Genomic DNA, 15005 nt, shown 5'->3' with positions numbered 1-15005 from the left:
GGAATCGGAAACCAGACAATCCGACATTTTCAGTAGCATTTTATTGTTAAAGATCGATTTAGGAGCTTAATAGCTTACGATATTCAGGATTGCAAAATATTCGACTTCGAAATTTCGAACAAGTTTGATCCTTAGAATTCAGATCCATAGTCGAAAAGGATTCAGCAATATACAGGATTTGAGACCTAATGCTTAGCCACGTGGCTTAGGGCCCTGCACGGTGAATTTGATCTGTACCCGACTTGACCTGTTGAAATTTAGTGCTATACGACTCGGCCCGACCCAGCCTAATCCGTAAAAAATTATTACTTGTACCCTACCCGACATGAAGGAAATGTAAATGTACCCGTCTGTTTTTACTTAACCCGATAAACATTACTACAATACTTTTGTTTCATTAACACAATTAAAACAATTTAATAAAAATAAGAATCTAACATTAAAGAAATTTGGAGGTATATATGCCCTATATGCCCATGATTCCCGAATTTATTTTAAATAACATTCACTTTTCATTACTTTCGTTTGACGTAAAAATACGTCAAATACAGATGGCGTGCCAATAGCTGTTAGTTTCTTCAAACGAATTCAAATCTAGTTTTGACGGTTTAGAATAACCGAAAATTTCTGGTGGCTAAGAAACCGATTCCTTAAGTCTGAATGACAAATTTAAATTTAAAAAAATTGTTAGGCAAATGATAAAATTAAAATACTCTATGTTTTTGTGTATATTTTACGACAAACTATCTATATTTGACATTTAACAAAAATATATTTTACTTTAAAGATTACTTTCATGCTTTTATCTCTTTTTAAGTAATTTTTTTTGCTCAATATTTTCTCTCATTTCCTTTGAATATCAAATTTTTCTTTCATCTTTTATAAGTAATTTTAATTTAATTTATACTCTTTTTATCTATCTGGATGTCTCTTATAAATTTAAACATTTATTTCAGTGTGTGTCTTACTATTTTTTGTCGTTTTACAAATCATGTCGTAAGTAAAGATTAAAACACTTAAGTTTGTTTTTTTTTTGCTAAACTATGAGATCCATTCACAGAGAAGGGAGTTCATAGAAAAAATGTACAATTCGGTGAATTTGTTTCCATCTTTTTAGAAAGATCTTATTCTCACTTCTGGATGTAATTCCGTTCATTTCTTGTGTGTTTTTTTTTAGTTTTTTTTTAATCTTCTTTTTTTTGTATACTATAAGGCAAGGTATATGATTTGAAATATATTCCATTGTGGTTCGATTTTACAAATTCATAATTTATTAAAATTACATCAATATTTTCTCAAGTATTTTCTTCAACATATTTTTTGTTTCACAAAAATTTTCTGCTCAAGTGTCATCATTCTACAATTTACAAAAAAAAAAAAACAATAAATTTTCTTCATTAAATTTGTTTTTCTATGTATCTCTCTCTCATTTTAATTAATGGTTTTTCTTCGAAAGGTTTTCCTTGGCTTTGGGTTTCACTTAAGTTAAGAGAAATCGTTTAAGATCAAATTGTACAGAAAAATTTCTAATTTCTCAATTTTTATCTGCTATCTTTCCTTTTACTTTTTCTTTTCTTTTTTAGTAATAAAATGCAACATATAAAGTGTGACAAATAGGCCATCGTGATTGCGAACACACACCCAACAAATGAAGGAATTTCTCAGTGTGTTCTGGCTGAACTTTGCTGCTCTAGAATCCATCCCCAACGATCTTCTATTCTCTTTCTTACCCATTGATCTATATTTACAGGATATCTTTTTTTTTACTTTTTTCTTTAGCAATGTTTTTTTTGGGGCATTGGCGCTAATATCACGGTTAGAGATGTCCCAAGTATATGAAAATTTACTCTCATTTTCTTTCGGTAAAAATTTTTACACACTAGAGACAATTTCTTTTCTTTTTACTTTTTGGTAAGATAAGAAAGTTTTTTTTCTACGATTTTTTTGTGTGTTTTTTTTTTCTCTATATTTACATTTGACTCGATGTTAATCACTTTTGCAATTAAAAAAATAAAAAAATCTTTTTGAATCATCCGAAAGGGCATCGCATGTCTCTCTCTGAGCCCAATGGAGGAGAGGATGCAATATTTTCGGAGAGGAACAAATAGAATTTTATCTAAATATTTAAATAAATAAATGAAATAATTAAATCCAGGCCCTTTTTCTTATTGGTTGGGTCCCAATGTGACTAAAATGCTTTCGATTTTAACTAATAAAGGCTTTTATTCCCTTAAAGTGGGCATATTTGTTTGTGACAGTTTTTGGTACTTAAGTTTTCGTAGTTCAAATTCTACTGAACCGATTTAATTCTTTCATGGTGAATGGTAAAGGCCTTCGAAATGGCATCGATTCTAAGAACGAGAGAAGTTCGTGGATTTTATATTTATGAATATTTCTAATATAGCCGTTTCTCGGCTTAAGCCGAGAGACGAATTAGTCAGAAACTGAAGATAATGTAATCTGATCATTACTTTTATTATAACTCCGTTAAACCGTCTCTGGGCTTAAGTCGTAAGTGTGTCTAGGGCATTAGGATTTAGAATCAAGGATTACCGTTTTTTGCGCAAATTTCTATTAAATGTGAACATTTTGATTTCTGGAGGATTTCTTAAGCGCAACATTAATGCATTTTTCATACAGATAGAAGCATTCTAGTCATCATATGATGTCATCATATCAGTACCTAAAGAAAAATTGCTCAAAAGTTGAGAATCAGTGAAAACAATTTTCTAAAAAAGCCTTCTCAATTGATAAACTGAAAGTGATAATATTGTCCAATCCAACACAAAATAACGATACTTATAAAGTACAAAACACATAGTTTAGTCGACCACTGAAGAAGGTCCACATCCAGGACCGAAAGCTCTGGGAAAGATTGAAGAAGTGTTTTTCTTTGTGAAGTGACTTCAAATTCACTGGCCACCACCGGAAAGTCCCCTATCAATACACGTCACGCCAGTTCTTCATCCAATTATTCACTAGTTCTAGAGAATTGACAATCAATCGAAGGTCTTTGACTAAAACCTTTAGTAGAATTAAATCGGTTAATCAGAATAGGACTTACGATCATCAAAGTCCCATGAAATGACAAAACGGTTTGACCCAGATTACGGGCGTACAAGTAAATTCAAATCAAAACCGTAAGCATTTTTGTTATCTACTAGACCCAATCAACAAAAGAATATAGCTTAGGATCTCAAACACAAAATGCAATGGAATAAATTTCAATAAAGATATCAATATTAGAACTTGAAATCAAAATTCAACCATTTCAAATAAATCCTAAATAATTTCACCTGCAAAAAGGAGAATTGTCATCGTAACAATTGGTGTACCTTCTCATGAATATTCATCAATAAAATTTTTAATTACAAGTACTTGGTTCTCTTTCGAAATGCATTTTATACACATGAAAACAATGATTTAAATCCCTGAAATCTGACAGAAAACTTCTCCTTTTGGAAAAAGAGCTTCTTTCTTTTATTTTTCAGGGAGATTTTTTTAGCGAATATTTGCGTCAGTTCTTCGTATTCTTCAAACGACAATGAATTATTTTAGCGATAATATGAACTTTCTTGCACTTTACTTTTTTAAGGAGTGTTTTTTTTAGGTAAATCTTGAGAGTTTTTTTTTTATCTTACAAAATTCTTTAGTCACTCTAAATGTAACTCCATTCTCTCATCTCTCTGAATATTTAATAAGCTTTTCATGTATTTTAGATATGACACATGGTACAACTTTGTCGAAATAAACAATTCTGTAGTTCGTTGGTTTGCAAAATCTCTCTGAGATTTAATTAAAATTATTTGAAAAATAAATAACAATTAAAGTGAAACAATTAGACAGATAATAAAAATAGTTTTTATTTCACTGAAAATTTATCTCTATTTCTATTTGTTAATTTAAAAATATTATAGTTACCCTAGACACCAACCTATTTTAAGTCACCTTGAGGATACTGTCTGGATATTTAAGAAAATAAATTACGCAAGAACAACAAAAGATATTAAAAATCCCTTTAAAGAGTCTTTAAAGAGCCTTTTCAAAATAAAAAAAAAGGTTTTCGAAAATTAGTATCGAAAGCCCAACAAATGACACTTTTCACTATGTAAGGTAAATGAAAAAATATTCCTGTCTCATTACTAAATCCCTCCACAATCACTTAGTAACTCCTTTGATATCTCGCTACTGTGATAATGCATAAATTTCAGTAACTTCATGGAAATTTTTAATATGAAAATTCGATATTCAGTTTGAATTTTCGGAATATCAATGACATTTTGAAAAATAGTTCTATTAATATTCTAGCCAAGACACTTTTGGAGAATTTAACTACGACTGTGAGCACACAGAGTCCTTTATTATTCTCGAACCTCATGGATTTTTTTCTGAAACTCTGCAGGGCCTAACATCCGACTGATATGGTTAAACTTAAGCTTAATTTCGAAAGCAGCTCCAGATTTTTTTTTTAAATTTTCGAAAATGACTTAAAAACTTATACCATTATATCGGAATAAAATTATATCATTAAAAAAGCAACTATTTTTTAAAAAATTTCCACTAAATTAGGAATTTTAATTTTGTAGACCATTTTCTAATAATTTATGAACCTGTTTAAATCCATAGTAAAGTGTTAGTTATACGAGTTTTAGGCTAAAGGTTTTACCCAGTTTCGTAAAGTCTTGAAACTCCAAAAGACAAGCATTTTCTTGGTTTTTCAAAATTAAATAGATTCTTAAAACAATATTTCCAAAAAAAAACGTCAGATGAGAAATTAGAGAAATTGAGCCATATGGCTAAACCTTATGTCTGAAGTCCGTATTAAGACATAAAAGCAGTGCAGAAAACATATTTACGGAAAATTGTATAACGTGAGTTCGAACATTCCGCAAAGCTGGAACACTGCGACCTCTATTATTTTACTTAATTTTTTAATATTTTGTGTATTTCAGTATTTCCGTATTTATACTGTATTTCTTTTAATTTATAACTCAGGTGCCGATCATACATTAAAGCTAACTGAAGTTCAATTTTTAGAAATCAAATAAAAACGGAGATAGGGTAAAAAAAAGGGTAATTGAGCACCCTCTCTAATTTGGGAAATTCGAAAATAGAGATAAGGGCATAAACGATCTTTAACCTGGTTTAGATTTGAACCAGATAAATCTAAATCAGGTCAAAAACACATGTTTAAATATTCATTCAAACTTTTCGTTTTTATACAGATTCTGACTATGGTATACTTAACAACATTTTAGACCCTCTCCACGAGATCTCAAAATAGGTTGGTGTCTTGGATAAACGTTCCCAACAGTTGCAGGAAAGCAAAGGAAACACTGAGAAAAAATGAATAATTTTCGTTTTTTTATGTTTATTTCCACAAATTTCCCTGTAGAAACCTGAACATTAGTTTGTCTTACGTTTAAGTATCTCTTATACTTGATTTAACACATCTCGCAATGAGTGTTCTGTTCTGTACGCGGCAATGACGTGGCAAAGGGGATATTAATTAATGCAAAATGAGCAAGGTTTTTTTTGTTTCTGAAAGAGAGAGACTTTTTGGAATTTGGTAACTTTTGCACAACTATTTAATGGAAATATCTTCTTTGATTAGAGGGAGTTTATTTTATTAAATATAAAGATTGTGAACTGTGGAAGGAGATTTGATGTACTCTGAGTTTTTGTATTTTTTTCGTAATTTTTTTTTGTATTATTTGTTTTGTTTTTTTTTTCTTGTATTTTACTGTAGAAAAAGCTTTTTAATAGGTGATTTGTAGTTTTTTTTCATGCAGAGGTGTAAAATGTTGAAGGAAATTTTTGTTTTTTTGTGGATGAATTATTATACTTCCTAAAGAGAATGTAATCTTTGTTCTCTCACTTTTTTTTCTTTAATTTTTTATGACAATAGGGTTAGTTTAATTTAATGCTTAATTTAGATATTTTTTTTTCTTTGTTTTATCATTCTCTTTAATAAAGGTAGTAATAATTTATTTCTCTTTTAATTTAATATTTCTGTCAATTCCCAAGAAGCTTTTTTGTATATTTTATGTATCACTTACGCCTAATTATACTAAGTTTTTTTTTTATTATTTATAGTATTTTTTATCTAGTTTTTTTTTTTCAAAGTTTTTTTTGTGGATATGGTTTGGCGTTTTATGTCTCCGTATTTTTGTTCTCCAGCTATATTTTTTTTTAGTAAATATAGACTGGATAGAGCTAATCATGTCCCCTCTTTAACCAATTATTCTGTCACTTCGGTTCCTGCAACTTCTTTCTTTCCTATAAGGTTTCTTTTGGTAAAAAATAAATTAAATTTCTTTCTCTCTTGATTGAAATTTAGAAATTAAGCTTGTTTACACTGCAAGCAGAAACATTTGGTGAATTTTCATTCATTTTTCTTTTTAAGTTCTTAAAGAATATTTCCTTTTTTTAATATTTCTCTGGATTACGCAACAATCAAAGCTAATTTATAGGTTTTGCTATTTTTTTAGCTTCTCCAACGAATTCGTTATTCATCTTTCTTTAATTTTTTTCATCAACTTATCTAAAACAAATCTTTTTTTCTTTATATAAAGCTTAAGGCAAATTAGTTCATCTCCGTGTATTTTTTCACCCTTGTTTTTAGTTCATATAGTTTAATATATTTTTTAAAAGTTTTTCTTCAACTGTATTCACTCCAATATTTACTTCCTGCACTAGTTTTTTTTTTCTCTAGAAATTTATGTATTCTTCTGCAAATATAATGATATAAGCTTTCAAAAAAATAATTCTTCTCTTTTAGTGCAATCTTTCTTATACCTTTTCTTGTATATAAAGCGCTTTTCTTGCGATATTGAAGAAGGAAAAAATACTTGCAGTTCATTTTAGTCATCTTATCTCTTATTTTATATCTCTCAAAATCCAGTTTTTTCGTCTATTTCATGCCATTTTTAGTGTAAAATGTCTTACACTCTCATTTACCATTTTTTTTCGTAAGTTTTTTTCTTCAATGTATATAAAATGTAAGTAGTGGAAGGCTTTTTTTCATGGTTTCATCATCTCATCTCTCTAAAACATCTTAAGATTTAAGATAAGTTTTTTAATCTTATCTTTTCTCTCTTTTTTTTTCTAAATTATTTACACAAGATCAATATAAATTTCACAAATGATGCATTTTCTCCTCCGTTGAGACAAAAAAATCAATCACTGCCACAGTTTGGTTGTAAAATTTGCAATTACTGAAAAGATTGAAATATCATTAGCTTTTCTTAAAAAAAATACTTGGTTTTTTTTGGAACACAGAATGAAAGATGTATAAAAAGATGTGAATAAAATGAAAAAGCCATAAATTCATTATATTAAACTCTCAAGGACTTGAGAAAAATTGTCCTTTACTTTTTTTAATTTTTTTATAAACGATTTTTAATGTGAAATGCAATGAATGAGTAATAATGTGAATGGTAAAATAAAACATGCAGGGATTTTATGTACAGCTTGATATCTTATTGAAATTACTTAAAACCCTATACATTGAGAAAACGATGCGATGAGAGAAAACTATGGATTCTTTTATTATAAATTTAAAGATGGGCCGTTATTGATATCCAATTAGACTAATTTTAGCCCCTTATTATGAGACACATACCTCTAAGTGAGATAAAACAGGAGCCTTATCATTTTAACTCCCAATTCTCAAATTAAAATAGTCTAGAGTCTAGAACTCTAATTTAAATAATGTAGAAATTAAAGATTTCCAATTAGGGGGAAGTGGGGCATCTCTGTATTGGGGAAGTTTTGTAATTGGACTTTTTCTATTATTTTTAAATGAAACTAGGCGAAATTATATTAAAATTTAGCTCAACAATCCCATTGTGAAGCTTAATAGAAAAAAAGGAGAATTTTAAAGCTACCCCAATTCAAAGGTGCCAAATTTTCTGATTAGGGTAAAGGCTCATAATTTTGGACAGTCTGCTTATAAGTTTGAAGTGCGATATTTTCAATACTATTGATTGTTTTTGTTACTCCCTTTTTAGAAGGATTATTTAGAAACTTAGCAAACTATTTATCGTCTTTTTTTCACTAAAATTAGTTTTAATATGTTTAAAAATGAATTGATATGCAGAGGTGAATTTGACTCTTATTTTGAACAACTTGGTTGTATATTTGGACAGCTAATTCGACTCAAAAGGATGCCCATTGTTCTCAATTTCAAAAATCTATCTTACCAAGTCCTCTTCGGGTTTATGTAAGGGAAACGTAGAATGTCACAAGAAGCCCGGAAGCTTTTCACATCATTAATTAAAGTGAATTGACTTCGGTACTCCAAGTACTCGCGAATTCGCTCATTCCCTGACCTTTCCCGGAGCCTTTTAAGGCTTCTCTCACTACATCTCGTTCGTAGAGAATCTGCTCTTTTGTTTCTAGAGACATTTACACAATCTAATCATCACAAACTTCACGAAATTTCGAGGGAAAACCACCTGTCCAAAATAAGGACTATCACCTCACTTGGTGTACCTAGTAGAAAATTGCCCATTTTTCACGCGAAAAACGTAATGCACAAGGCAAATCTTACTTCAGGTCAAATGTACAAATCACCATTAATATAAATCAATACAATATTCAATAATTTCACTGTAAAACAGCGAGGAAAAATTGTTAGTAGTTCACCACAGCTAAATAAGACTGAAGTAAGCCACGAAGTTCTGTTATATTTCTCGTAAGCAATTGCTCACACTGAATTTTCAACAAAGCAATTTTAACTCAAATCAGATTCAAAATTTAACGTATTTTGTTTTAAAATCTTCTAAAAAGAACAAATATTTAGATAGAATTCATTATTCATCAAATATTGGAATAAAAATCTATATTTTTAATCAATTTATTTTTAGTGTCCAATTTTACCCTCAAAGTGTCCAAATTTAGAAACTGTTCAAAATTATGAGCCTTTCTCCTAAATCATAAATCAATATTTAAAAGGTAATTCAACCTACTTTAATATTAAAGAGAACTTTTAAAAATTGTCAATTTCAGAGACAAAGGGACCAGAGACTAACAACGAGAGCACACTATTGCCCATACAGGTGAGCAACTGCTCTTCAACAGCTTAGTTAATTCAAATTTAAAATTAAGGTTTGTTTGGTTTTGAAAAATCCGAGTCATCTTTGAGACAATTAAAGCTCAAAAATTTCTCTTCAGATTTGAGAAGTTAATCTTGAAATAAGACCATAAAAGATGATTTTTATCAAGGGGTTATTCATAAGCAATTAGAGTGGTTTGTGTTGCCATTTTCTTGAAAAAAATAATTTAAAAAAAATAGTTGTTCGAAGCCTGAGTCGTCCGAAAGTAGTGCGCTTCCCCTAACTGGTTTGTGTATTAACTAACTATTTTCTAGTTGTTACATTCATTTGGAAAATAATTAAGTCAGAATTACTAAAATGTTTACTCACTCACATACTGCTATATAAATAGAAGAATATAAACAAATTACAAGTTTTCCAAAAGAAAATGACACACTAACGATCTTTAATCTTAGCCAAGACACACACCACGAAACTTAGTTAATTTTAAATGTCGTTAATGACTTAATTCAAATTAAGATCTATTCCTACAGTCGAATTTAAACATTCTAATAAAATAATTAAGAAAAAATTATAATTTTTATTGATCCTCCTGATGATAAAACCAAAATTCTCATTTTGCAAAAAATACACAAGTGGTTTGTGTCTCAGACTTTTTTTGCAAAATCTGTATAGTTTTCAATCAGATCGCATCGCCTTATTCTAATCCAGGCTTTAGCATGCAACATTTCAATTTTCCACATGATAATCACATACCTACGTACTAATTTGAGGGAAGAAGATCCGTGATAGTTTTTCATTGTTATGAAACAAATTTTTTTAGGAGAAATATTGATCTAATTTTGCGCTAATTTGTGGCTTTGGTGTTTGTGTCTTGTGTGGAAAACAGACCAATAGAGAGCTACAGAAAACCAAACCAAAAACCAAAACCAAAATAAAAGTAGAAAGTGATAGAAAAGCTCTCTGGAAGAGAGCTTTCTCTCGCTATTTCTATCATTTTGATGTGCATAGGAGAACTAACACAAAAAATTCAAGTGATAGTGTGTAGAGATTTGTTAGTAAATGAAAGAAAATAGAAGAAGAAAGTGAAACATAAGACATGTAAAAACGACGTTTGATGTTGGAGGAAAAATGCCACTGAGTGAGAGAAAATTGCATCGCGACTCTTCCCCAGAGATAATTATAATGAATTTTACAGCTTAAGTGAGTCAAGTGAAGCGATTGAAGAACGCCTAGAAAGACCCAAACTGGGCGGTCCACTGACCAGTGATGTGGTGCCAAACAATTTGTACCACCCGATGACAATATTGGACAAATTTAATTCATCCAGCATTATTTGAGCCACCCCCATGAACACTTTTTTGCCCTCGATACGCCCGTAGTCACCCCAGACAGTCACCTGCAGAGAGAGAGACATTGAGAAAGTCAATCATCCATCCCCAAATCCACCTCCAACTATTCATCAACTCCCATTGAGGAGCCACTCACTTGCAAAATACATCCTGCAAATGGTTCCCGGAAAGAAAGTTGCTGCTGATAAAGTGGATCGAGTGTCTTCCTGGCCGTCGTTGTCTTGGCTTTGGCAATGCACTTCTTTCCCGACACTAAGTACACTTTAACGTACGGTGCCGGAAGCACTTTAGAGCCAGGACGTGCCTTCACAACCCCAAAAAAAATTGTGTGTTGAGAGAATAGAGAGCACAAAATTGTTAGTCTTTCTCCATTTTTGATAAATTGTTGTTACGAGAATATTTTCCTCAAGAAAAATTACTGCGGAAAATTGCTTTCATTAGTTACAAAATTGAGGACTTATACAACAGCATTGAATGAACGTTTTTCCTGCTCGAACTCTACAGAAAGAGCAGTATAAAGGTGCTATTCCAATTAAAAATGAACATTATTTTTTCTAGTACTTTACTGTTTTTTTTTCAAGTGATTCTGCATTATCGACTTTTCTTTGTATTGGTTTCTGTATCGAATATTTGATTGTAGTTAATGGCCGAGGATATAGGAAAACAGTCGAGACAGAAACCAACTCAAAGAAAAGTCGATTATGTAGAAGCACTTGAGAACAGAAAAGTGCTAAAGAAAACATGTCCATTTCACTTTTTTTCATTTTTTAATGATTTCTGAGGTATATATCACGCTGTTTGCCGACCGATTCGTTTATCTGTTAGTTACACCTGGTCATCATCAGACATAGAGGACAAACGGTGAGAGATAGCGACTTGAAACTTTTAATACCCATTACTATTATAATGTAGCTTTACCCAAAGACTATCAACATGACTTTTATTTTCCCATCCTCTTCTTATCCCATCCAAAACAATTTTGCCAGGAAAATATTTTGACTACAAAACCAGAATACCCTTGAATCATTCTTAATAACAGTTTTTCAAGGTCAAAGCCTAAAAGGGCCCTAGAGAGAGTCATTCCTCTCGTTCAGTAATGACATTCCCGATTTGAGCGCTCTCTCAGGTTGCGGTTTTTCTTTTACCGATTCGAAGGTATTTCAGAGAGAACTTACATAAAACCCGTTAAAAGTTAGAACGTTTAAACCGACGAGTTACACAAAAATTCACTTTTTGCGGCAAACGTTTGCACACAGTTGTTTACATTGTTGACAATTGAAGTGTCAAGAATATCGAAATTCGAAATGGCAAAACAACAATTTAGGCTTCCGGTAGATTTTCGAATAGGTTTAGCTTGACTTTGGAGTGGCTTTGTCTCTTCTAAAGGTTATTACTGAACGGAGCCGTCGGCTTCTTTCAGTAATACCCTTTCGAAGAGATAAAGCCACTCCAAAGCTAAGCCAAACCTATTAAGCCTAAAGTGCAAGTTTTCGTACCCGTCGCTTTAGCGTTGATTGTTCTGCCATTTAGAATTTTGGTATTCTTCACACTTCATATGTAAACGTTTGTTGCTGAAAGTCAATTTTTGTGTAGTTTTGGAGAATTCTAGGATGGTAGAACATTTGAATTGCAATTTAATTAAAATAAATGTTCTTTTGATGAATTTGCTCACTTTTGTGCAACTCATCGATTTATATTTCCAAACTTTCAAGAGGTTTCTAGGTAAGTTCTCTCTGATATTACTTCGAATCGAAGAACAGCCAGCGCTAAAGCGGTGAATATGTGAACTTGCACTTTAGACTTTGAATCGATTTTCGAACAGGCTTTGGTGTAAATTTGTCTCTCGGGAAGGTTATTACTGAACAGAATCACTATTTATCAAACGAATAGTGTAATATTTGAACACTTGGAAAGTTTGGAAAGATCTTTAAATTTCAAACGACTCTGAATTGGTTTCAAATTGTTCGGAATCGGTAATAAACGCATTGAGATCCATCCAAACAAAATTACCAATTTATTTATTTATTTACAGATTATGTCGGTCCTAAAAAGAATTTTCAAGAAGGTTAATTTGCAAAAAGTTCATAATTTCGAAAACTTCGTAACCAAAAATTTCAAATTTTCGGAGTTTTTTAAGATTCATTGGTTGTAGGCGCATCTAGCGTAATTTATGGTAATTCTTTTAGATTCTAAGAATTCTATAACTACTTGACTTAGTGATTCCGCAGATTGCTTTGGATTCTAGTAGAAATGTTTCGTTTCCAGGAAATCTGTTATCCAAAATTTTTGAACCTTTAGAATTCGAACTCGTAAGTTTTGAACCCAGAATTCGAAAATCCGAAAGTCTAAGAACCAAGAAATTTCGATCAAGAGATGTTTTGTTTTTCGAAAGCACTTTTCCAAGTTTCTCGAGGAAAATATTCTCAGTTTTCATTTCAAAGAGGAAAGAGAAAGTTTTGAACTTACCTGAAGTCCCCTGGCTCTAATCACTTCCACCTCAAGGTAGCCTTTCTGGTGGCAGAGGGAAAGTTGTATGTCCCCGAGGGCTGAAGCGCCTAAAACTTGACGCCCTACGAGCTGTCCTGGCCCGAGACCCTCGATGAAATCCGACAGTTGCCCCCCGTCCGTCGTTCGCAGGGACGGAGACCACCTAAATAGTTCGCAATCGCGCCAAAAAAAGATCAGAATTAGTTGGAGTGATCCTACGAACCTCCCTAATAAGCGTGTTCTTTAAAGACAACAGAGCCAAAAAAATCAAAGTAAAACCAAAGAAAGAGGAACAAAAAATTTGTAAAAAAAATGTTTAGAGAAAGTCTTTTTGTTGGTGCAAATCATAACAAAGAATGGGGTTAATGTTTGAGAGTCTGCCAAAGTGAAGATAAAATGATAGTGACTGTTCTTGATGGAAGATCAGGTTTATATCTGTTAAGGGATGAAAGTGATGCAGAATGTTAAATATGGTACAAAATTTAATGTCTTGTTTTCTTTTGACCATTCAACAGGGAGAAATAGAGATCAATGTCTTCCCAGAGAGACATTTTCATTCAACATTAAAGAGGTTATTAAATAAGAACCATCTCTCAATTTATATTTTAGATTTTTTTTTTCTAAAATGAGTGCTATAAGAGAAATTGCATAGAGAGGATAAAAAGTCATGGAGTAACAAGAGCGTATTCTGTAATTTTTGATATTCAGAACAAGCTCATAGTTTAGGTCACGCCCCGTTTCAGGAATTATGGACACTTAAAGTTTACTTTTTCCATTTCTATAGTGCGATATTGAAATGCTACAGTGGCTTCTAAGGAAAACTATACTACTAATTGTACAATGTGTCACGCCCAGTAAGAAAAATAGACCACGCCCTCATGGTAATTAAAACGAAAATGTTTCATTTTTGTGGGCGCAGCTTAGAAAAGGGCGTGGCTTATAATTTTTATTCTTTCCTTTTCATGTTTTTATTTATGAATAACTCCTGGAATGAGGTGTGACCCATTTTTAAGGGTTGGAGATTAATTGAAAGTACAATACTACCCCACTAAAAAAACTGGGATTTAAAGAAAAAAACTATGCTTATCTGAAAGAGGTTCCAAAGTTACCTATTCTGTGGATAAGAAAATTGTTTTTTTTTTCTCTCAATTTTAGTGAAAACAGTTTTGTGCTGGATTTTCATGCAACATGCCAAGTTGAGCAGAAGAAAAAAGGGGAGCTTAGGAGGGCTTCTTTGCCTGATGGAGAAAAAGTGCCAAATGAATGTGGGAGAGCATTTCCTTTGGGGGTGTTGGAAAGTGGAATGCAACATATTTTGCTATATATTGGAAACTTTTTCATGCAGCATCACTGATTTATTCTTTATCTCTTAGTCACGTTCACTTTCATTTATGTGCTTTTTTTCACCATGAATGCTGCACAATTTTACAGTCAATTGCACATTAAAATGGGAAGAAAAGTATAGTTGTATTATTCTTTATTTTCTTTCCATTTTATGAATTATATCCTAATTTCAATTCTGAAGAACTGACTAGAAAAACTGCATTAGGTAAATTTTTTCAGGCTTGACCACGCGAAAAGTTGTACAGAAGTGACCATTTAAAGAAAGCTCCCGTATTTGCTTAAAAAAAATAGAAAAACTTTGAATTAATGAAAATGACATTTAACAAAAATCATGATAAAGTATTCGGTAATACCTTATTAGTTGAAAATTCAATACGTCAGTATTTATTGGATTTGTAAGAACTGTCAAAGATGCAACTCGCCCTAAAATAGTTATTGACAAATACTTAGTTTTTTGAAAAATCCTTGACTAGAATTTCGAATGACTTCTTAACTCCAAACGATCACTTGTGAATGAAGAAACCGTTAATTTTCTAAGGGTTTAAAATATTTTTAGAACACTTTAATTAAATATAAATAGTCGTATGGTAGAGATTGGTTCTTTTCTTCAATTTATTTGAAACCGGTCGACTCGAGGGCACTTTACCTTACTTGATTTAGTAGTTATTTTAACAATTTTTAGCAAATTTATCAGTCTTTGAGATAATCGTCGGAAATTACCAAAAATTCAGTCGAAAACTTCGACCTTTCCAGCTGAATAGTA

General features: G+C 31.5%; 1 protein-coding gene across 14 annotated transcripts in view; it reads right to left on the bottom strand.

Moving 5' to 3' along the window:
- Window positions 1–1021: 1021 nt before the first annotated feature.
- LOC129799265 (regulating synaptic membrane exocytosis protein 2) overlaps window positions 1022–15005 on the bottom strand; it is a 92585-nt gene continuing 78601 nt past the window's right edge. For 11 of the 14 annotated variants that reach the window (XM_055842996.1, XM_055842997.1, XM_055843005.1 and 8 more), the window contains 3 exons: window positions 12878–13061; window positions 10548–10715; window positions 10229–10458 (listed from right to left, as the gene is read on the bottom strand). In XM_055842996.1, coding sequence (XP_055698971.1) covers window positions 10252–10458; window positions 10548–10715; window positions 12878–13061 — 559 coding nt within the window. In that variant the 3' untranslated portion in view covers window positions 10229–10251. Of the gene's footprint in view, window positions 7218–10228; window positions 10459–10547; window positions 10716–12877; window positions 13062–15005 lie in introns of those variants that run through there. The other 3 variants (XM_055843000.1, XM_055843008.1, XM_055843011.1) reach the window with 1 other exon arrangement.

Source organism: Phlebotomus papatasi, chromosome 1 (genome assembly GCF_024763615.1).
Source record: "Phlebotomus papatasi isolate M1 chromosome 1, Ppap_2.1, whole genome shotgun sequence".
Lineage (NCBI taxonomy): Eukaryota > Metazoa > Arthropoda > Insecta > Diptera > Psychodidae > Phlebotomus > Phlebotomus papatasi.
The sequence above is the reverse complement of the archived record's forward strand: the minus strand, read 5'-3'. Positions and strand labels throughout refer to the sequence as shown.